At 44.2% G+C, this 23,858-nt stretch overlaps 1 protein-coding gene across 7 annotated transcripts in view; it reads right to left on the minus strand.

Moving 5' to 3' along the window:
• Window positions 1-5,666, minus strand: part of Slc5a9 (solute carrier family 5 member 9) — a 28,357-nt gene extending 22,691 nt beyond the window's left edge. For 3 of the 7 annotated variants that reach the window (XR_007109882.1, XM_047561902.1, XM_047561878.1), the window contains exons 1-2: window positions 5,546-5,666; window positions 749-968 (exon numbers count right to left, since the gene is read on the minus strand). Coding sequence is in view for 4 of the 7 variants with exons in the window: in XM_047561902.1 (XP_047417858.1) it covers window positions 749-961 (213 nt within the window). In the remaining 3 variants the exon portion in view is untranslated. Of the gene's footprint in view, window positions 1-748; window positions 969-1,154; window positions 1,227-1,526; window positions 1,604-5,545 lie in introns of those variants that run through there. The other 4 variants (XM_047561884.1, XM_047561894.1, XM_047561908.1 and 1 more) reach the window with 4 other exon arrangements.
• Window positions 5,667-23,858: the final 18,192 nt, after the last annotated feature.

The raw sequence follows: 23,858 nt of genomic DNA on the forward strand, positions 1-23,858 counted from the left end.
CTAAATGGGATTGGATCAGAGTCTACCTGGCAGCTGTCATAAGGTGCTGGCCTCTCTGCAGAATGTTATGGTGACGATAGCAATCAGGCACTGTGCCAAATGCTTAGATGTGTCCTGTCGCCGAATGATCACAACTTTCTACAGCCTCGACCTTACTCTCCATGTTCACATGAGACAACTGAAGATCACACAGCCTTCTACATTCCCAGGGTCACGTGACTCTGATTGCCAGAGTTAGGACCTGAGCTAGGGGATCCCTGACATCAAAGCCCAGCTCCTGCCCAGGGCCACAGATCCTGGGAACAATGGAGAACAGAGGGACTTTGGAATATGTTTGGTGCCCTTCCCTGAGAATACACGAGCCCCAGCTCTTTGACCTAGATATTAATAGTATTCAGAGAGGGCTGCAGTCAACCTTTCTCCACAATGGGGGTCTTGAGTTGGAGAGGCAGAGTGAGGCTCAGTGTCCAGGGATGATGGACACTGAAAATGTCAGATGCATAGATGGGAAGATGGACATAGGCCCTCCAGGCCTGGTCAGCCTCTGACTTGCAGTGTGACCTCTGGCAGGCCGAAGTCCTTTCTGGGCCTCAGTTTCCTTCTTTCTGGAAGGTTGGGTTTGGGGAGGATGATTCCTGAACTCAGTTCCACCTCACTTCCCTATGGCTCTGTGATCCTCTTCCTTCTTCCCACCTCTGCACCCAGCTCCAGCCTCCCTTGCCAGGCCCTGGCCTCATGCCCCACTTACCCAGATCCCCACAGCAGTGACGAAGACAAAATAGGTGACCACCACCCCGATGTCGTAGGCGTGCAGGCTAACTTCAGAGCCCGGTGCTGAGCGCGGAGCTGCCTCGGTCCTGAGCAGGGCCCCTGAAGCTCCAGGCTCCATTGCTGTCAGCGCTGCCTCATCTGCTGGAGTCAGTGCCCCGCGGGCTGGACTTTGAGGTGCTCCTGGTTTCATTCCTTTCCTTTAATGATTAATCAACCCCAGGCTCCATTAGCCTTTGAGAAAGCCCTGAGGCTGGCACATAAGTCACTGCCCACTTTTCTCCCAACTGCCAACCATCCCCTGCAGGACTCCTGCCCTCCCTCCCTTTCCCTGCTGCCCCTGCGGATGCACACGCAGGTACACACACATGCACACACACCCTTACCACCCTCAGAGAAGCAGGAGCAGGAGGAGGAGGAGAAAAGGAGCAAAGTCATAGAACCCAAGAGCCTGAAGGGATTTCAGAAATCAAGGTGTTCAAGTTCCCACTGTGTGGAGGGAAACTGAGGCCTAGGAAGGTAGAGCCAAAGCAGGGCTGGAATCCAGGTCTCTTAATCATCTGTTTGATGCACGTTCCCTTCACCCAGTGGGAAGGAGATGAGGGAAGAGAGTGGAAGTGGCCACCAGGACCCTTGCAAGGCAGCCAGTACTTCATGAACTCTCTGTGTAACCTGTGGGGGTCTCATGTTCCCTTTCCTACAGTAGGCTGCTGAGCCCCAGGAAGAGACCAGCGTTATTCTAAGGAACAGAGCAGGACCTTCTGTGACAAGGCAGGACCAGAGTTCACATCTTCTGATGCTGGGTCCATACAGCCTCTCCTGTGCTGTGACAGATGGATGGAATTGGTGGGCCTTCCCTGAGGAGGACATAGAATTCCCTTGGTCCAGGAAAGACCAGCTTTGAGTACTCAGGTAGCTACCTTCTAGTTTCAGCTGCACCTCTCACCAAAGTGCAGACCACCTTGGGCAAATTGCTGAATGTCTCTGAGCCTGGGTGTCCTCATTAATGTGACCTGTGTCTGGTCTGCCTTGCAATGCCCATCTGAGACCCTCTATAAACCTGAGCTACTGCATGCTCTTGGGGTTAATATGGAGAAACTAACACGGACCACCATCTAGCCAAGGAGCCCAGAGGTCTGGCATGAGGCATGCCTGTTTACTTAGTCTTTCCAAAATAGCTGCATTTGGGACATTTCAGTCTAGTATCGCCTTACATGCACCTGTTACATACACAGGTCAGAGACCAAGGTTGGAGCAGGTAAAGGATCCTTGCTGGCCCTGAACCTATGGGACCCCCAGCATCCTATGAGAATCCCAGGGCTGGGTAGGGGACTCCTTCCCTTTGTAAGATAAAAAACATGAGAGGCAGGGAACTGGCCATTACTCCCAGGACACCCTGACCAGAATTCCAGGCATAGGCCAAGCTATACTCCAAGGAGCAAGGACATTGATCTTGGAGAAGGTTAGGTTAGTTTCTAGCTGGGACAGGGCCCAGCAGAATCCAGCACCCATTGGCATTAGATGCCAGAAAGGTAGCTCAGAGTGTTTGCAGAGGCAATGTCTTTCGCATCTGTTTGATGATGAATAAGAGTTTTTCAGATAAATGAGAGGAGCAAGGGGAACAGGAGCAGAGTTAGCAACATCAGGAAAATGTGAAGGACCAGCTGTCATAGAGGGTTGCTCTGACAGCCCCGGGATTGGGGGTGAGCTGTATGGAGGAGCAGAGGGAGATGAGGCTGGCAGATCCTTGGGTGTTAATCAGGGAGGGAGAAAGACAGGTCTGAGCTCAGATCACTGAGAATGCCATAGAGAAGCCTCCCAGGAAGAAAGAAGGGAAGAGAAGGAAGAAGAGTATAGCAGAAGAAGGCACTGAATCTGCACTTCCTTCTGCCTTCCCCACCAGGAAGGGCCCACCTGACCCTCAGGGTTGCATGCACCCTGTCACCTACCACCTCATGGGTTCTTGAGACTGAGCCTCAACACTTGCACATTTGGCCTAATTCTAAACGAGCAGATTTGGGCACACAGGAGCTGTGGCAGGGAAACCTGGAGAGCTTCTGGACCCTCAGTCGCAAGGACCAGGGTCTGACTCCAACCTGAGACATGGAAATGGCAGGAACTTCAAGCTGTGGTGTAACTGGGAGGTGCTGATTTGGAACTGACCTGCAACCTGGGCTGGGCAAAAATAGTGTAAGGATTGTGTGTGTGTGTGTGTGTGTGTGTGTGTGTGTGTGATGACTAGATGTGCATTTCGTGCATGAAAAAGACAGTGGGGGATCTTAAATCCTGTCCATAGGCCACCTTGATGGAGCAGGGCCTCAGCCTACACAATCTGAAAGTGAACCCTGGATTCCAGAGGCTGTGGAAGAATACTTGGTGCTCTGACTGGGGAGCCCGCTGGGCTGAGGGATCCTGGAGACTCCACAGGGAGTGTCATCAGGAAAGGGTCAACCTTTTCCCTCCTCCAGTCCATGAGCCAGGACCTTCTTAGAAGAGTCCTACACCAGTCAGAACTTTCCTGTTCCCCCAAACCTCTCCCTCCTCCTCACACTGCAGCTCCTAGGGGTCGGAAGTAGGGCTCCTCAAGAGCAAAGGAGGTGAATGGAAAACAGCAAGCCTACAATGTCTCCTTTTCCTGAGGCAGAGAGCTGAAGCCAGCCCCAACTGGGGGTAGGGCCTTTGGGGGAAGGCTTGCCTCAGAGTGAAGATTGAAGTGCTGAATAATCTAAGGTGCTTGACATTACAATTTCTGAATAATATGTAGATTGAAAGTGTGTTTTCAGACTCAATGTGATACCAGAGAGCCAAAGAATCTGACTCAGTGGTAAGCAGGAAACTCACAGAACTACTTGAATTTTAATCGAGGGGTAAGGGAAAATGCGTACTCCGTTGAACCAGTGGCTTAAGAAGATCACTAGTAGGCTCACACCTGGGTCCAGCTTGTCCCCCTGTGGTTCACAGTACATGGAGGACAAGGCCCTATTTCTGGCATCCACAGCCTGGGTATTCCCTGGGGTTTGGGCCCTGCCCTTACCAGTGATTCTGGAAACCAGAGTTCTGCTTGGAATCCTAGGACCAGCAAAGCCCTCTAGCTTCACAGCCTTGCCCTCTTAGGTCATTACCCCAAATGCCAGTCCCACTGGGCACCTTGTGCTTCCCATTCTCCTACCCTCTCCATGCTGTGTCCGCCCCGCCCTCTCTCCTCTGCCAGGTGAACCTGGCTCTCTATTCCCAAGCGCTCCACTGGCAGGTGTCTGCAGCTTATGCCCTGCGACACCCTCCTCCACAGCAGCTTTCTCCCATGCCCTTCAGGTTGGGGTTGGAGCCCTCCTTGCACTTCCTTGCTACTGTTTCTACTCCACGGGTTCCCAGAAGTGCCGTCTCCCCCACCTCTGGGTCCTGGTGGGCTCTGCATCCTCCACCAAGACCTTCCTCAGCCTTCTCTGACCCCCAGCCTGGGAACACCCACAACCCCAAACTACTCCCCACTTATCTCTCTGTAACTGCTGATTTGGGGCTTTTCTGCCTTGGGTGTGAGTCCTCCAAGGTCCTTGCAGTCTTATTTGAATTTATGTCCCCAGTGACAAAGTCAGTGACGGGGTGGTGAGACCTACTTTCTATAAACCCCTCTTGGGGCTGCCATGGGGGATGATGAGGAAGGAGGCAGCTGGTGCAATGGTATTGGTAAGGATGGGCACCGACTGAGGGGAGGAGCGGGGTGGTCCTGGCTGTTCTTACTGGGCTGGGCACACACTGACCTGGGTAGCTCCCCACGCCCCTTCCCTTGGGGTCCTGCCTCCACTGTGTGGTCCTGCCCCTTCCTCAGTTCCCAGTGCAGGCAGCGCTCATTCCCTGCACGGAGTCATGTGTGAGAAGCAAGGAAGGACACTGGCACCAGGATAGGTCAGAGGGGAGCCTCTGGCCAGAGAAGGTGAGGCCCTGAGCTCAGTGCCTCAGCTGCTGAGCAAGCAGAGTGGTCCTCGCCTGCCAGCCTCAGTCACACTGCAGAATCGGCTTTTACATGGAAGGGAGCTTCTTTCTGACTGCTGCCTGTGTGCTCCCCTGTTTCCTGCCAATGCTTCTCTCCCCAAGAAGAATCTTGGGCAGTCTCTCTGTACTTCCAACTGGCCTCCACCCTGGCAAGTGTCCATGGTTTGGGTTTTAAAGTCAAATTCGACAGAGTCTAAAAGCTCCCATACACCACTGTCTGTTCCCTCCTGGCCTTACCTGGGGGAGGGAGAATTTGGAAGAGGCATCTCTCCTGGAGGTATAGGAATCAGCGCTGTGTTGCCCCTTCAGATGGGAGCTCTGAGCAGGGTGCAGAAGTGGCTGGGCTGGGACAGGAGCCTTGTTTCTGAGCCCCAGTTCTAGAGCCCTTGTCAGCCCCTCTCCTGCCACCCTAACCTCACTCACCCCTCCTTCCCTGCTATTCTTGTCACATACCTGTGTTCAGCTCAGTTCAAATCCCAACACAGCTCCGTGTAATTCTGCTGTGTCAGTCCATGCCACTCCACAACTCCAGGGGCACCACTCCCCAAGAACACAATGCCAGTGGCACCCCAGCATTGTATGAGGCAGTGCCTGTGCTCTCTCACTGGGGCTGCACAGAGAAGCAAGATCAAAGCAGCCTGTGCAGACAGGCTGGATGCTTGCTATCAAGAGGGAGGGAGGATTGTGCAAAAGGGTAAAACTGAGAAAGGTGGTCACCCAGGCCCAGGGGTGGAGAAAAGAGAAGAAAATGAAGGAGAGTTATAGGCTCTGCTCTCTGAACACTTACCTCTGCCAGACCTGACTGACCCCTGACTGCACAACCTGGGCTGTTCAAAACTACCTGGGGCTCAGTGTCCCAGTCTCAGGCTCCTGGGCAGCTCCGAGGACGTCGCAGCTTTGGCCTGACCTCCCACAACTGCCCTGACAGCTCAGGTAAGGCTGGGATGAGCCCTGGCTCCACCCCTGGTGAGCAGGGAGGGGAGGTCCTGAAATCTCACTCCAGTCCCCTGGGCCTTGGGTTCTGAGGGACAGTAGACACTCTGCAATGTGTGGTCATGGAGGAAAGAGAGTTTGCTCTCAGTGCAGTGTTACCCAGGCCCAGAGGTCAGGTGGGAAAGGAGACAATGTCAGAATGAGGTTCTGTCCCTGCTGCCACAGGACACCATGCTCCCACACACCTGGGCAAACAGGTTTCTCAAGACAGGAGGAGGGCACAGACGTTAACTGCAGGACGAACAAGGACAATGGCCACTGTGCTTAATCATGCTGTATTGTATATCAGAAATTAGCCAAGAAAGCAGAGCCTAAGCGCTCTACCATACATAGCAGGGTAACTAGGCAGGGATAGTGTGTAGACTGACATGATCATTTTCCAACACAAGATTGGTGTATCTAATTATCACATTTTAAATATATTTGTTTTTAATTTTTAATTATACCTTAATAAAGCTGGGAAAAAGTAAAATGAAATAACACACACACAAAGACAGGAGGAAGTAGTGTCTGATGGTAAAACACAGAAGCTTAGGGAGTTTGTGGGTTGAGAGGAGGTCTTCGCATTGGACTACAGTTCATTCACAGATGAGAGAGGCTCACACACACACACACACACACACACACACACACACACACACACGAACACCCTCCTGATGTGTGAGACTAGATGTGGGTCACATGCATGAAAAGGACAGTGGAGGTCTTCTTAGATTTCAACCAGCAGGCCACCTTGATAGGTGTGAGGCCTCAACTTACAGAATCTAGAAGAGGTCACTGAATTCCAGAGTCGTGGGAGAACTGAGCTGCTGATGGATCAGGGACTTGGTCTTGGCATTGGCTACAGCCATGCACAAGCGTGATGGGCTGTCTCTCACACACACGTGTGTGCACACGCCTGGTGTGTGCGTGTGAGACATGGAGAGGGGAGCAGTCTGTCTTGGGAGCTTGTCTGGGGAAACCGTGGAGTAATGGTGAGTGTAGAGTTTACAGTCAGGCAAGCCCAGCTTCCCTGAGGGCCCTTCACACTCCAACAGGTGAAGGAGACAAGGCACTTTATGTTTCCCTCTCCTCTTCCTCTCTTCTGTAAAATGGAAATGACAGCTGTCTCATAGGAAGATGTGTCCATTTAAGAGTCAGAGAGAGGCTTCTGCCTTGGAAAAAACTGTTGAGGTGATGTGGCAAACCTTCCCGCTCCCCTCTCTCTGGGGCTCCCCTCTGTCTGGGGCGGAGGTGGGCTCTTTCACCCTCATATCAAGTCAAAGGAGAAGAGCTTGGGGGGGTCTGTGGCAGGCTTTTCATGTGTCCCAAGACCTAGTGCTTTAAAGGGGGAGAATGGTCTAGCCTGGGGTCATTCTGGAAAGGAGGCTGGAAGGCCAGGCAGGGCCTGGAGCAAGAAAGTCTGAAGATGAGCTCCTGCTCTGCGCAGGGAGCCAGGGGTATGAAAGGCCCCAGCAACCCCCTCACCCTCTCTACCCAGGACCCCAGTGTCCCCTGACTGGCAGAGGTTTCTGTCCTTCCTGCCTCCCTCTGGCTGCTGTCGGCTGCCCTCCCTGAAGCCCAGGAGGTGAGCTCCCACCTGATTGCACATGGCGCTGGGTCCCCCTCTCAGCACTGGCACCACGGGTCCAGCCGGTCCCCATGCTGAGCACTTCCAGGCAGCAGTGTCTCTGCTGGATCCCTGTGACCTGAGATCCTGAGTCGGAGGCTCCTTGAAGACTCAGAGCAGGGACAGGTGAAAGGTGCTGAGTGCCTGGTGTCAGACGTCCTCCTGCCGACATCACTTTTTGTGAGAGAGCAGAGCTCACTGCAGATGGGAACCGTTGTGCCCGGGTGGCAGAAGGCAGCAGAAGTACAGGGAAAACTGATCTGGCCAAGGCTCAAGGGGCAGAGATTGAGCCTTGTCTCTGTCCCTGGCTCACTAGGATCCTGGGCAGGTCTCCATGCCTTTCCTCCTCTGTGAAACGAGATGCCTGGAGCTCTAGAGTGCAGCAGATTAAGTTATCCTAAGCCCCCTGCAGTCTTTTGGTGCAGACTCGTGCAGGAGTTAGGACACAGCTGGAAGAGGCATGAGGATTCAAGTCCAAGGGCCTTAAAGTCAGTCACCCCTGGACCCACGCCTGGCCCCTGCACTCATCAGGCGTGTGAGTGGGCTGCTTACTTTCACTCCTCATTCTCAACTTCTCTGTATGTGAAGAGGGGTCAGCTCAACCCACCTGACAGGGTCACCCACAGGTGTAAAACGAGTGAAGTTCAGACCAGGGGGTGGCACAGGAGTGCCCCACCCACAGAAGCTGCTGTCCCTCTCCTAGCTGCTCTGTGTGGGTGAGACAGCTCCACCTGGCTCTGAGCCAGGCTTTCCCTGGAACAGTGGAGCCACTTGGTCCCAACAAATCTCACAGACCCAAGAAGCCTCAAGAAATGTTGGGAGGTGGCCTGAGTCTCTACCACTCCACTTTGTCACCAGCTCTTTGGAAAGCAGAATCTGTAACCTCTCCAACAAGGAAAGCTCTGGAGAGCTGTCCAAGGAGCATCTAACGCTCACTGTGAAGAAAATAACACTTACACTTTGTTGGTGGGGCTGCAAATTAATACAATTGCTTTGGAAATCAGTATGGAGACTCCTCAAAAGTCTAAGAAGGGAACCACCATATAACTAACTATTCCACTCCGTAGTATTCATCTTAAAGAACTAAAATCTACATGCTATAAGGATACGTGCTTACCAACATTTATAGCAGCACAATTCACAATTGTCAATTTATGGAAACAACCAAGGTGTCCATCAACAGACAAATAGATAAAGAAAATGTGGTATATGTACACAATGGAGGTCTCTCAGCCACAAGGAAGAATGGAATTATGGCATTTGCTGGTAAATGGATGTCATGCTAAGTGACTGTCATGCTAAGTGAAATAAGTCAGAACCAGTAAATGTTTTCTCTGATATTTGGAGGCTGATCCAAAATAAAGAGGGTAGGGGAGACAGAGAAAAAGGAAAAAAAAGGGAGAGGGAATTTCATCAAAATAGAGGAAAGATCAGTAGCTGAGGGGGAGTAAGTTGTGAAAAGGGAAGAACAGTGGAATGAATCTAGCTCAACTTTCCATGTCCACACAGGAATACAGCACAGTGAATCCCAACATCAAGCATATCCACAAGATACTGATTAAAAATGAAAGGAAAACTATCAAAAAATTGCAGAAAGATCAGTAGAGTAGAGGGAGGGGAGAAGGGGGAGGGTCTGGGGATTGATTTAGAGCAAATTATATTCCATGCTTTTGTGATTATGTCAAAATATATTCTAATGATATGTAACTAAAATAAATCAAGAAAAATAAACAAAATTTAAAAAGTAGTTTAAGAAGGAATATTTTTTCATGCCAAATCCAGGAGATGGATGGAGCAGGACTTGTAGAGTGATTCACAAATTTTAAGGCACTGGGCACCTTTGACCTTGCTGCTCTCTCACCTGCTCCTTGTTCAACACGGCCGCTCAGCTCTAGCCCTTGCCTCTTTCCATACTCCAGGGTGTGCTTCCTAGGAAGCCACACAACGCTTCCACTAATAGCCTGTTGCTTAGAACTTAATGGTATGGTCCTATCTCATTTCAAGAAGGGATGGGAAATGCTATCATTATTTTAAGTATCTTGTCAATAATTGAACATTTTTTGAAACTCACAAATGGAGAGGATTAGATGCTGGTGGATCCCAGGCGCTGCAGCCAGGCCACAGTTATAGTCTAAAGAGCACCCCATTCTCTCACTGTCTTCACCCACTGGGCCAGGGTGGGACTGAGGGAGAGGGGTCAGGACCTCCACTCTACAGATGAAGGAACCCGGCCAGCAATTCCCCAGGTCCTCGGGGGGGACTTCATGGCAGGACTAAGAACCCCCAAGACTCCCAGCTACAAGGTCAGTGCTCTTTCTCATCATCGTCCTGTGCCCAAGCTTCTTGAGGTTGGGGGTTGGGTTCCTTCCTCACCGTCACCTCGACAAGCATTCAGTGGGTGCCCACTGCATGTGAGGAGGGGACTCAGAGGGAAACAGGACTTAATGTCTCCCATGGATTTCCTAGTCCATCTGAGGAGTGGCCCATCCTTGCATAACCTCTCAGAGCAGGTGTCATAGTTGCCAGCACAGTTCGTTCTCTGCCCCCATGAGTGGTCCAGGTGGGAATGGGACAGTTTAATTTCCTTCCATCTCCCTTATTCCCCCTGGGGCAGAAGGTGGGGTGAAGAGTTTGGACTGAGTTCAAGACCTTGAAAGAAAGACATTACTATTTAAGCCTGATGTGGTATTGTGGTACCACTAATATTGTAAACTCTGAAATCAGAATGTTTTGGTTCTCTTTTAACTGGAGCTCAGCGTTGAGTTCCTTGTCCCAGGTCAGATGGCAGCGAGTGACGGGAAGACCTGGTCTTCTGACTTCTGGTGCGGGTTTCCAGGAGGAAACCTTGCTTTGTTTGGGGGCAGCTGGAAGTCTGGCCCACCACGGGGTGGTATGTCATTGTATTTTGCATTTAGACCAGTCCAGCCCAATAAGACTTTATGCAGTGATGAAAATGTTCTCAACCTGTGTCGTCCAAAATGTTAGCCATTAACCACATGTGGCTGTTGAACACTTGAACTGCAGCTAGTTTGATTGAGGAACATAATTTTAACTTGGATCAATTTTAATTTTAAATATAGAAAACCACAAATAGTTGGGAACTTCTGGATTCCAGAATTCTAGAAAACTTCAGATTTTAAAGTAATAATTAACACTTTTCATCCCAGCCCCTTTTTGAGGTTGGGCTTCTGATGATGAATTGTCAGTTTGTCTCCCAAGTTTTTCACAATGGAGGAGGGGTAGGAAGTGGGGGAAGAAGCAGAGATGAATCCATAAACAACATGACAAGTGAGCCTCATTTTAGTAAGAGATATGAATGATACTGATAGTTGCCTTTATTTGTGAACATAAACCAGGTGCAAAGAACTTTCTAATGTGATCTAATCTTCATGGCATTTCTATGAAATTTTGCAGATGAAGAAAGCAAGGCATGGCAGGTCAAATGTTGCTATTTGTGTGGAGAATTTAGATGCTCACCTAAGCAATAAAGGAGGAATACATCGCATCAAGTGGAACTATAGTAGACAGCTTGCTAAAGAAGGTTAGATTTGAGCTGGACAGGAAGAATGAGTAAATTTTCCTTAGAAAATGGGAGAAGACAGGGTCTGAGAAGAGGGATAGTACAAAGTCAATGTGTAGGAAATGCTGGGAACCTCTGCAACACATTAAGATTGCAATAAATCAGAATTTCAGGAATAACATCAGTCACCTTTACAACAGGTTTGGCTAGGTGAAGAAGAGGGGACTGGTTCTTGGAGAGGTGAGATCTACTTGGACAAAAAATAGACTGGGTCTGGACCATGGATGAGACTCCACTGGTCCCGGGGACAGACTACGGTGTTCCCACAGGGGCTGGAGGGCTGTGGGGCTCAGGGGGAAGGGCAGGCATGAGGGGTTCCTTCAAGGTGGAAAAAGTAAATGAAATGCACACCCACCCATGTGCCCTTATATGTCAGAGGGGACTCAGCCCGGTGAAGGATGAGCTCCGGATACCTGGGGAGAGAAGTGGGCATAGCAGGAGCCAGTGGGTGTACAATCAAGTCATGAGTGTCAGACTCCTGCTTTGCCTGTATTTCAGGGTTAATTGATCACCAGTCTGGGACAATTTATTGATCAATCAGTTAATTAGTTATGTGGCACCAATTATGTGGTGACTCCTGAGGACAAAGTTTTTCCTATCAGTGTTTCAAAAATACATGATTTAAAATCTCTTGGGGAAGTACAGGGAGTCCTTTGTTTATGAACTTGTACTAGTTTATGCTACCATGACAACCTGGAATCAGGCCTCCGGAGACCTGACCACTTCGTTCTATTCTGGGCTAGATGTTCCTAATGAATATATTAAAAACGCCTGCTAATGAGTTATCAGATTTGGCAAAGAGAACTAATTTGCAATTCAGAGAATCAAAACTCAAGAGGTTATCTGCTATGATTGATTTGGCCCTGGCAAAATCATATCTAATTACAATGCTATAATTTTAGTATTATGGGGTGCAACATAAGAACAGACCAATCCCCACTGAGAAGTCCAAATTTAGAGTCTTTATTAAGCTGGCCGACTGTTGCACACAATGCCCCCCCAAAATGGCTATTGGGAGAACAACCCCAACCATAGGGTTCTAGGTGTTTTTACACCATAAGTCAGTACACCAATCATAAGTGTCTGTTGCTATGATTCAAAATGACAAATTAGCATCATGGGATCTGTAATTATTAGCAGAGGGGGCAGTAGGTCAAAATGACCTTACTTAGGTACAAACTAAAGAATGGTTGCTAACATCTAAACAATCACTGTTGACATTACCATTAACATGGTACATTGATTAGGAAACTAGGAATCAAAAAGAGAACAATTTTTCATTATACAAGAATTGACATTTCATCATTTTGTATTGCCAAACAAGTCCTGCTAAGCAACTGTTGATGGGTACAGAGGCGGGCGTTCCCATGGGAGAAGCATTTCCTACATGGAATCTCAAGGTAAAATGGAGTCTGTTTAGTCATTGCCTATATAGCCTGGCGTATAACAGTTACATGGAGTCAAATATGTCAACCCTCAGTATGTACCCTCAGCAAAACCAAATTTAAAGGGAGGAATGTCTGATTTGGAAGCATCAGTCTCAGCTGATCTTTCTTATCTTTCTTCCTTCCTCCCTCCCTCCCGCCCTCCCTTCCTCTCTCTTCCTTCTTTTCTTTCTTTCTCCTTCCTTCTTCCCTCCTTCTCTTCTTCCTTCTGCCCTGACTGTGGAGATTCTGCAGAAAATGAAGCCCCTCTCTTGGGGTCGCACAGTCCTCCTGTCACAAGGCCTTGGGATACGCTTGCCCCTTATATGGAGACAGAAAACACTCCAGGGACTTGAGTCACAGTGTGGGAGGGGAGGCCTGGCTCTAATAAAACCAGTGATTTTTTTCTGCTAGAAAAAAAGAAAACTTTTAAATATTGGTTTAGACTTTTTAAGTTAAAAGGTTCAAAAGTGGGGACAGAGGGTTCGTGTGTGTGTGTGTGTGTGTGTGTGTGTGTGTGTGTGTGTGTGTTTCCCCTCTAACTGCAGACCCCCCACATAGAAAACTAGGGTTTCTCAACCGGGCTTCAGACCTGAGGGAATATAGGTTAACACCAAAGGCCTGGCTAACACCATAGCCTTCTCAAAAGGGTACCTGTGCACATCACTGCCACATCCTACACTCTATTCAAAACCTTTCAGTGTTTCCTTGTTTTGAATAAATTTAAAACCCCTGAAAGCAGTTTACTAGTCCATTTGTGGGCTCCCCCTACAGCCTCATTTCATCTCAAATCTCCCTCTTCTTTGTTCTCTGGGCTCCACCCACTGTGCTTTTTCCCTGACACTCCACCATGCTCTTTCCCACCACAGGACCTTTGCACACACTGTTGACTTTGTTCAGTGAGGTCTCCAGCACCCAACAATTACTTTGAGCTCTCAGAGATTTGTGTTTTTCCAATAACTCCAGAAAGCAGGAATGGACCTGATCTTGCTCACTGTGTTATCCGCAGCACAGTGCCAGGCAAGTCACAATTAACTAATCTTGAAAGAATGACTGAATTTTCTTTCAAGGGTGCAAGACCTTCACACTTGTCCACCAGATTTCATTTTTAGGAGAATGAGTCATATTCATTTTCATTATTCTTTCCTTTTAACTTCTGACTGGGTGAGGTGAAATCTTAACTGGGAAGTCCATGGAACTGGGAAAGAGTCACTAAGTGGATGGGGAGAATGGGAAAGTTTTTGGTGGGTAACAATTCAGGGAGGAAGGGATTTTCCCAGGCTGTCCTTGAGTGCCACCTGTTTGCCAATGGCTCTGTTCCTTCTCACCAGCAGTACTCTTGGTTCCAAGAATTTTATCTCAATGAATAAATGATAAGTAGACCGTACTTCCAGGCACAGAGCCAAGAAGGAGCTGAGCCTCCAGCTTGAGAAGCAGGATTCTCGTTCAAACTCTCTAATTTTTTAAGGCCTCCAGTCAGGTCTAACGATTAGACTGACGTAAGATTGATGAACAGGAGAACAGCATGTATATCTTGTAATTTTTACATGTATATGGGGGTTTTTGAAAGAGAATGAAGACCCAAAGAAATGACAAGCACAGAAAGGTTTTTGCCTTTTAGGAAAGAAATTATGCATTTGTGAAGAGATAAGATAAAGGATTTTGGCCAGGGGCAGTAAATTGAGGGACAGTGAGTCAGGAATCTATGGGGTGGAGGAGTACAAGGAAAGATCAGGGTTGTTTTAGTGAGCGAGTCCTCACGGGTCCATTTTGGCATCACTGTGGTGAGGGTACTCTCCTCACGGTACACAGAGGAGACTTCTCTCCTGGGAAATTTTATGACCTCTACCTAGATAGTAAAGTGGAGCTGTCACATGTGCTGTTTCTCCCCTCAAAATAATCATGTGCCTCAGCTCCAAATAATCATATGCCAGAGCGGCATATTTTGGGGTGAGATATCTTCACCTCCTTTACCTGTTGTACTTCATGGGACTTAAACCATGATGTGATCCCTGCAAATCTCTTTTTAAACAATTGTGATCCAGAGCATGATAAGGAGGCCAGAAAAGCTTGCATTTGAGTGTCTGAACTAGTCATCAGCCACAAGGCTTCAAGCAGGTGCCTTCACCTGGCCAAGCCTCAGCTTTTGCCTCTTAGGTGGCTACTGACAGCGCCTGCTGCATTGGACTGCGGTTGAGTTCACGGCAAAATAAAGCTGGTCTGGCACTGAACACTGCCCTTGTCCCACGGGCTTAGCTTCACAAGGCCTGTTTCTTCCTCACAGGGAGGCGTAATGCAATGGTTCTGCATACACGTCTGTCCTTCCTGAGGATGGTGAGACAGTGTGTGAACAGCCTTAAGGTGCGAGCCCAGGATTGCTGCCTGTGGAAAGTATTTCTACCGAAACCATCAGAGGTGTGGCATGACAGCGATGTGTATGGACATCTGTTATACAACTCATTGTTAACAAGGAGCCCCAGCAGTGACTCCAGTGCTTAGCAATATGGGGGGTCAGAGTTGCTGGGGAGGGGAAAGAGTGGGGTGGTCGTGGTGGCTGTGTGTTCTCAGCACTGAGCTCTCCTCCCTGTGAAAGGAGCAGCCCGACCTCTCTGTCTTCGCTCCTCACCAAGTCGCCTCGGCAAGCAGTTGAGATCAGGAACTGAATTGTGAGGTCCTGAACCTTCTTCCCATGATCTAAGGAACCGGCGGCCCACAGAGGAAATGTGCTCTCAGTTGCTTTCAGCCACAGGTGGTTTAGGAGCCAAGTCTCCATCTCTACAGAGGGGCTATCACGGCCTGTCCCTGGGCAGGACACTCCTCGCTCTGCTGGGGTTTGTCCCACACCCATGGGTTACTTCATCCAGTACCATTGACTTAAAGAGACGACATTTCCATCTGTAGTACGCCTGATCTTTGTATTGCTTCCCAATTAGTTTAGATCTTGGGTAAGAAAACGAGTTGGTTGTTGGACATGCTTTAGGATTAAGAGCTTTCTCGGGGACGGTTTGTGTTTGTTGGTTGTCCCAGGTGGAAACCCAAAGGAAAAGATCTAAAATTTGATTCTGTAAAATAGGGTCATGATGGTGGGAAGAGAACTGTCCTGTCCCCGATGCAGAGAGCCACAGAGCTCTTCCTTGGGAATTGGGCAGCCTGCAAACAGCACGTGCCCCCAAGGTCCTTGGCCACCTCTCTGGGGGGTGTGGATCTGGCAGTGCAGGACTTGTGAGGGAATGGCCCCACCTGCCTGGTCCTCTGCTTACTCTTCGAAAGTTCACCTGCCCATTGCTGTTAGGTGCACTTTCCAGGTTTCCTTTTTTTTTTTTTTTTTTTACAAAAGTAATATTTTGGTCTCCTTACTACTACTTAGTTTTATTTTATCAATTAATTTATAATTTGACTGAAGGAAAAAGGGGAGATGGGGGTGTCTTTTTGAGCTACAACAAAAAGTGGAAATTTAAAAATAGATTATGGAAATTTATTTTTTCTTTTTTAAAATTTATTTTTATTGAAAAAAGTGGTATACATGTTGCTTTTGTTTGTACATGGAGTAATGGCATACCATTTGTGTAATCATACATTTACATAGGGTAATGGTGTCTGATTCATTCTATCATTTTTTCCTATCCCCCATCCCTCCCACCCCTCTTTTCGTTCTATACAGTCCCGCCTTCCTCCATTCTTGCCCCCCTCTCACCCCCCATTATGTGTCATCATCCACTTATCAGAGAGATCATTCATCCTTTGGTTTTTTGAGATTGGCTTATCTCTCTTACATGATATTCTCTAATTTTATCCATTTGCCTACAAATTCCATAATTTTATTATTCTTTATAGCTGAGTAATATTCCATTGTATATATATACCACAGTTTCTTTATCCATTCATCAATTGAAGGACATCTAGTTTGGTTCCACAATTTGGCTATTGTGAATTGAGCAGCTATGAACATTGATGTGGCTGTATCTCTGTAGTATGCTGATTTATAGTCATTTGGGTATAGGCCAAGGAGTGGGATAGCTGGGTCAAATGGTGGTTCCATTCCAAGTTCTCTCACGAGTCTCCACACTGCTTTCCAGAGTGGCTGCACTAATTTGCAGCCCCACCGGCAATGTATGAGTGTACCTTTTCCCCCCACATCCTCTCCAACACCTATTGTTGCTTGTATTCTTGATAATCGCCATTCTAATTGGAGTGAGAAGGAATCTTAGGGCAGTTTTGATTTGCATTTCTCTTATTACTAGACATGTTGAACATTTTCCATATCTTTGTTGATTGCTTGTAGATCTTCTGTGAAGCGTCTGTTCATTTCCTTAGCCCATTTGTTGATTAGGTTATTTGTATTCTTGGTGTAGAGCATTTTGAGTCCTTTATATGTTCTGGAGATTAGTGCTCTATCTGAAGTATGATTGGCAAAGATTTTCTCCCACTCTGTAGGTTCTCTTTTCACATTGCTGATTGTTTCTGTTGCTGAGAGAAAGCTTTTTAGTTTGAATCTATCCCAGTTATTGACTCTTGCTCTTATTTCTTGTGTTATGGGAGTCCTGTTAAGGAAGTCTGATCCTAAGCTGACATGTTGAAGATTTGACCTACTTTATGTTCTATAAGATGCAGTGGCTCTGGTCTGATTCCAAGGTCCATGGTCCATTTTGAGTTGAGTTTTCTGCAGGGTGAGAGATAGGGGTTTAGTTTCATTCTGCTGCATGAGGATTTCCAGTTTTCCCAGCACCATTTGTTGAAGAGGCTATCTTTTCTCCATTGCATATTTTTGGCCCCTTTGTCTAGTATGAGATAATTGTATTTATTTGGGTTTGTGTCCATGTCCTCTATTCTGTACCATTTATCCACCTGTCTATTTTGGTGCCAATACCATATCGTTTTTGTTATTATTTCTTTGTTGTACAGTTGAAGGTCTGGTATTGCGATACCCCCTGTTTCACTCTTCCTGCTAAGGATTGCTTTAGCTATTCTGGGTTTCTTATTCTTCCAGATGAATTTCATGATTGCTTGCTCTATTTCTGTAAGGTATCTCATTGGGATATTAATTGGAATTACATTGAATCTGTAAAGCACTTTTGGTAGTATGGCCATTTTGACAATATTAATTCTGCCTGTCCAAGAACTTGGGAGATCTTTCCATCTTCTAAGGTCTTCCTCAATTTCTTTCTTCAATGTTTTGTACTTTTCATTGTAGAGATCTTTTACCTCTTTGGTTAGATTGATTCCCAAGTATTTTATTTTTTTGAGGCTATTGCAAATGGAGTTGTTTTCCTCATTTCCCTTTCAGATGTTTCATCGCTTGCATATAAAAATGCTTTAGATTTACACGTGTTTATTTTATAGCCTGCTATTTTGCTGAATTCATTGATGAGGTCTAGAAGTTTTCTGGAGGAGTTTTTTGGATCCTGTATATGTAGAATCATGTCATCAGCAAATAGTGACAGCTTAAGTTCCTCTTTTCCTTATCATATCCTTTTAATTTCTTTAGTCTGTCTAATTGCTCTGGCTAGAGTTTTGAGGACAATGTTGAATAAAAGTGGTGAAAGAGGACATCCCTGTCTTGTTCCCATTTTTAAAGGAAATGCTTTCGGTTTTTCTCCATTAAGAATGATGTTGGCCATGGGCTTAGCATAAATAGCTTTTACAATGTTCAGGTATGCTCCTACTATCCCTATTTTTTCTAGTGTTTTGATCATGAAGGGGTGTTCTTTTTTGTCAAACACTTTTTCTGCGTCAATTGAAATGACCATATGATTCTTATCCTTAAGTCTATTGACATGATGGATTATGTTTATTGATTTACAGATGTTAAACCATCCTTGCTTTCCAGGGATGAACCCCACTTGGAAAATGTCCAAAAAGAGTTTCTTAATATGTTTTTGGATACAGTTTGCCAATATTTTGTTAAGGATCTTTGCATCTATATTCACCAAGGATATTGGTCTAAAATTTTCTTTCCTTGATGTATCTTTGCCTGGTTTGGGTATGAGGGTGATATTAGCTTCATAGAATGAGTTCGGTAGGGTACCTTCCTTTTCTATTTCCTGGAATACTTTGAGAAGTATTGGAATGAGTTCATCTTTGAAGGTCTTGTAGAACGTGGCTGAGAATCTGTCTGGTCCTGGGCTTTTTTTGGATGGTAGGTGTTTAATGGCTTCTTCTATTTCATTGCTTGATATTGATCTGTTTAAATTGTGTATGTCCTCCTGGTTGAGTTTGGGAGGAGCATATGTCTCTAGAAATTTGTCAATGTCTTCGGGAGTTTCTATTTTGTTGGATTTTCAAAGTAGCTTCTCATTATGTTCTGTATCTCAGTGGTGTCTGTCGTGATATTTCCATTTTCATCATGAATTTTAGTAATTTGAGTTTTCTCTCTCCTTCTCTTTGTTAGTGTGGCTAAGGGTTTGTCTATTTTGTTTACTTTTTCAAAGAACCAACTTTTTGTTTTGTCAACTTTTTGAATTGTTTCTTTTGTTTCAATTTCATTGATTTCAACTCTGATTTTAATTATTTCCTGTCTTGTGCTACTTTTGCTGTTATTCTGTTCTTCTTTTTCTAGGGCTTTGAGCTGTAATGTTAGGTCATTTAGTTGTTGACTTTTCATTCTTTTCTAGAATGCGCTGCATGGAATGAGTTTTCCTCTTAGTACTGCTTTCATAGTGTCTCAGAGATTTAGATATGTTGTATCATCATTCTCATTGACCTCTAAGAATTTTTTAATCTCCTCCCTGATGTTTTCTGTTATCCGTGCTTCATTCAATAACATATTATTTAGTCTCCAGGTGTTGGAGTAATTTCTGTTTTTTATTTTGTCATTGATTTCTATTCTCAGTTCATTATGATCTGATAGAACACAAGGCAGTATCTCTATTTTTTTTTTTGTATTTCCTAAGGGCTGCTTTGTGGCATAACATATGGTCTCTTTTCGAGAAGGTTCCATGTGCTGCTAGAAGAAAGTGAATCTGCTCGTTGATGGATGGAATGTTCTATATATGTCTATTAAGTCTAGATTATTGATTGTGTTATTGAGTTCTATGGTTTCTTTGGTTCGTTTTTCTTTGGAAGGTCTATCTAGTGGTGACAGCAGTGTGTTGAAGTCACCCAGAATTATTGTGTTGTGGTCTACTTGATTCCTGAAATTGAGAAGGATTTGTTTGATGTACAGGGATGCACCATTGTTTTGGGCATAAATATTTACTATCGTTATGTCTTCCTGATTTATGGTTCCCTTAAGCAGTATGAAATGTCCTTCTTTATCCCTTCTGAGTAACTGGCATGAAGTCCACTTTATCTGTTATAAGGTTGGAAACCCCTGATTTTTTACTGAGTCCATGTGCATGGTAGTTTTTTTCCCATCCTTTCACCTTTAGTCTGGGGATTTCTTATTCTATGAGATGATTCTCTTGCAGGCAGCATATTGTTGGGTCTTTCTTTTTAATCCATTCTGCCAGTCTATGTCTTTTGATTGATGAGTGTAGGCCATTAATGTTCAGGATTATTATTGAGAAATGATTTGTATTCCCAGTCATTTGGGCTTATTTTTGGTTTTTAATTTGGCTTGGTTTCTCTTTTGAGTGGTTTTTCTCTAAGGTAATTCCACCCTTTTCTGACCTACATTGTTGTTTTTCATTTCTTCCTCATGGAATATTTTGTTCAGAACATTCTGTAGTGCAGTCTTTCTAGTTGTAAATTCTTTTAACTTTTGTTTATCATGGAAGGATTTTATTTCATCTTCAAATCTGAAGGTTAGTTTTGCTGGGTATAGGATTCTTGGTTGGCAACCATGTTCTTTCAGAGCTTCTAATACGTTGTTCCAGGCCCTCCTAGCTTTTAGAGTCTGGGTTGAGAAGTCGGCTGCTCTCTGTATTGGTTTCCCCTTATATGTAATCTGATGCTTTTCTCTCGCGGCCTTCAAAATCCTATCTTTGTTTTGAATGTTAGGCATTTTCATTATAATGTGCCTTGGTGTGGATCTGTTGTGAGTTTGTTTATTGGGTGTCTGTAAGTCTCTTGTATTTGATTTTCCATTTCATTCTTCAGGTTTGGGAAATTTTCTGATATTATATAACTGAATAGGTTGTTCATTCCTTTGGTTTTTATCTCTGTGCCTTTCTTAATCCCAATAATTCTTAAATTTGGTCTTTTCATGATGTCCCATAGTTCTTGGAGATTCTGTTCATGATTTATTACTATCTTCTCTGTTTGGGCAACTTTATTTTCAAGATTCAATATTTTGTCTTCATTTTCTGAGGTTCTGTCTTCCAAGTGGTCTAGTCTTTTGGTGATGCTTTCCATTGAGTTTTTTATTTGGTTTTTGTTTCCTTCATTTCAAGAATTTCCATTTGGTATTTTTTGAGAATCTCTATCTCTTTGTTGAAATGATCTTTTGCTTCTTGCAGTTGCTCTTTCAGCTTATTGGTATTATCATTCATTGCCTGCATTTGCTCTCTTATCTCACCCTTTGCTTCATGAATTTTCTTAATCATGTATAATCTGAAGTCCTTTTCTGATATTTCTTCTACCATACTGTCATTGAATTCTATTAATATAGAATCTAGATTTGTTTGGATCATTTTCTTCCCTTGTTTTTTCATGTTGTTCTTGTATCTTCCCCTCTAGCAGTGCAGATCTGGGGTATTGCAGATTTCCCCCTATAGGCATATAGAGGCACTGATTGAATCAGGATGGTTAGCATTTTCATCTCATCAAATTTCTTGTTGGTTGACTTTGAACTCCTCTCTCATTTTTCTTTGTAAAATATATAATACGGTACTATGAACCATAAACTGTAGTTACCAATCGTGCTGTGGACACCAGAACTTATTCTACCTACCGAACCATGTTTTGATACCTCTTACTCCCTCTATAACCCTTCCCATCATTCCCAACTTCCAGTCATCCCTGATCCACATTCATATTGACTATTTCTAAATGTTCACATATATGAGAGAACTTGTGGTATTTGTCTTTTTCTTTACCTAATAATTTACATAATCCACTTACATCCATTTTAATGGAAATGACAGGATTTCATTCTTTTTATGGCTGAATAATATTCCACTGTGATACATATCTCTTACTTTTTTTTAATGTCCATTCATTCCGTGATGGACACCTAAGTTGACCCTATATTTTGGTTGCTGTGAAAAGTGCTTCGATAAGATGGGAGTGCAGCCATCTCTTTGCTATGCTGATTTGACTTCCTTTGGATATATACCAAATAGTAGGACAGCTGGATCATATGGCAAATCTATTTTAAGATTCTAGAGTAACCTTCATGTTGTTCTCCATAGTGGTCATACTAATTAATTAACATTCCCACAAAAATTGTATAAGTTTCCTTTTCTCCACAATCTTACCAGCATTTGTTATTTATTTGTTTATTGTCTTTTTGATGATACCATTCTGAGGTGAGATTATATTTCATGGTGGTTTCAATTTGCTAATAGTAGTCCTCATTTTAAATGCATTTCTTGGCCACTCTCATTTCTTCTTTTGAGAAATATCTAATCAGGTAATTTACTCATCTTTTTATTGGATTGATTATTTGCATTTTCTTGTTAAGCTTTTTGGGTTCCTCATGTATTCTGGATATTAATGCCTTGTCAGATAAATAGTTCCAAATATTTTATCCCATTTCACATGTCGTCTTTTCACTCTATTGATTGTTTCCTTTGCTGCTCAGAAGCATCTTGACTGGATAATATAATCCCATTTTCCTATTTTTAAAATTTTGTTGTCTGTGCTTTTAGAGTCATAACTAATAATATCATTGCCTACCAGTGTCTTGAGGTGTTTCTCCCATGTTTTCTTTTAGCAATTTTATAGTTTCATCTCTTATATTCAGGTCATTGATCCATTTTGAATTGATTTTTGTACAAAACAAGAGATAGGGATCTAATTTCCTTCTTCTATATATGGATATGTAGTTTTCTCTGCAACATCTACTGAAGAGGTTATCTTTCCTTTGAGGTATGTTTTTGGTACTTTTTTCAGTAACCAGCTTGCTAAAGATGTATGGGTTCATTTTTATATCCCTATTTTGTTTCATTGATCTGTATGTTTGTTTCAGTGCCCTCACCATGATCTTTTGGTAACTATGGCTTTGTGGTGTATTTTGAAGCTAGATAATGTTCCAGCTTGGAACTTTTTGCTCAAAATTGTTTTGATTTTGGATTATTTTGTACTTCGAATAAAATGTTTTTTTCCTATTTCTGTGAATAATGTATTTGTTATTTTGATGGAAATTACATTGAATCTGTCACTTTGAGTAGTATGGACATCTTAGCGATATTAATTCTTTCAATTCATGGGTATAGGAGGTCTTTCCATTGTTTTTGTCTTTAATTTCTTTCATCAATGGTTTGTGATTTTCATTAAGAGAGGGCATCCTTGGTTAAATTTACTCCTAGTTTTGTTTTTTCCTCTTAAGTATTGTGAACGTGATCACTTTTATGATTTCTTTCTCATCAAGTTCATTATAGGAAAATATAAATAATACAGGCTTTTTTTTTTAACTGAATTCATTCATCAGTCCTCATAGTTTTTTGGTGAATCCTTTTTTTCTATATGGAATACAATCATCTGCAAATAAAGATAATTTGACTTCTTCCCACCTTATTTATCTGTGTTTTCTTTTTCCTCTGGCATAATTACTCTGGCTAAAACTTCATTGTTCTAAGGACAGTGAGAATGGACCTCCTGTCTTATTCCAGATCTTAGAGGAAATGTTTTTAGCTAACCCCCATTCTGTATGATGCTAGCATTGGATTTGTCACATGTAACCTTTATTATGTAGCAGTACACTCCTTGTATATTTAATTAGGTCAGCATTTTTTATCACGAAGGATGCTGAATTTTATCAAATGCCTCAGGATTAGGCACATGGACTATCTCTTCCCATCCTTTCAGTTTGTGTCTTTACTCATGAAGTGAGTCTCTTTTAGGCCGCATGCTATTGGGTCTTGCTTATTTTTTTTTTGTTTGTTTGCTGTTGTTTTGGTAGAACTGCAGGTGTGTGCCTCTGCACCAGTTTATTCTTTTATTTAGCCAATCTGGATCTCATAGTTGGATAAATTAATTCGTTTTCAGTAAAGGTAATTATTGATAAGCTATGATTTGCTCTTGTCATCCTGTTGATCTTCTCCTATTTGTTTTGATTGTTTTTTCCTTCCTCTCCTGTTCATCTTTATGGTCTGTGTTTTAATGTTTTGAGGTCGTTAGATTCCTCTCTATTTCTCATGTGGATCTTCTGTTCTGTGCATTTTATACTTTCACCTGTTTTCATGATAGTTCTTGTCTTTCTCATTTCTGGATATAAGACTCCCCTAAACAGCCTTTGTAAGACCAGTCTGGTAGTGTTGACATCTCTCAATTTTTGCTTATCTTGGAAAATATTTATTACTTCTTCATTTCTGAAAGATAGCTTTGCTGGGTAAATCATTCTTGGTTGGCAGTGTTTTTCTTTCAGAACTTGTAGTAAATCACTCCATTTACT

Source organism: Sciurus carolinensis, chromosome 1, assembly GCF_902686445.1.
Source record: "Sciurus carolinensis chromosome 1, mSciCar1.2, whole genome shotgun sequence".
NCBI lineage: Eukaryota > Metazoa > Chordata > Mammalia > Rodentia > Sciuridae > Sciurus > Sciurus carolinensis.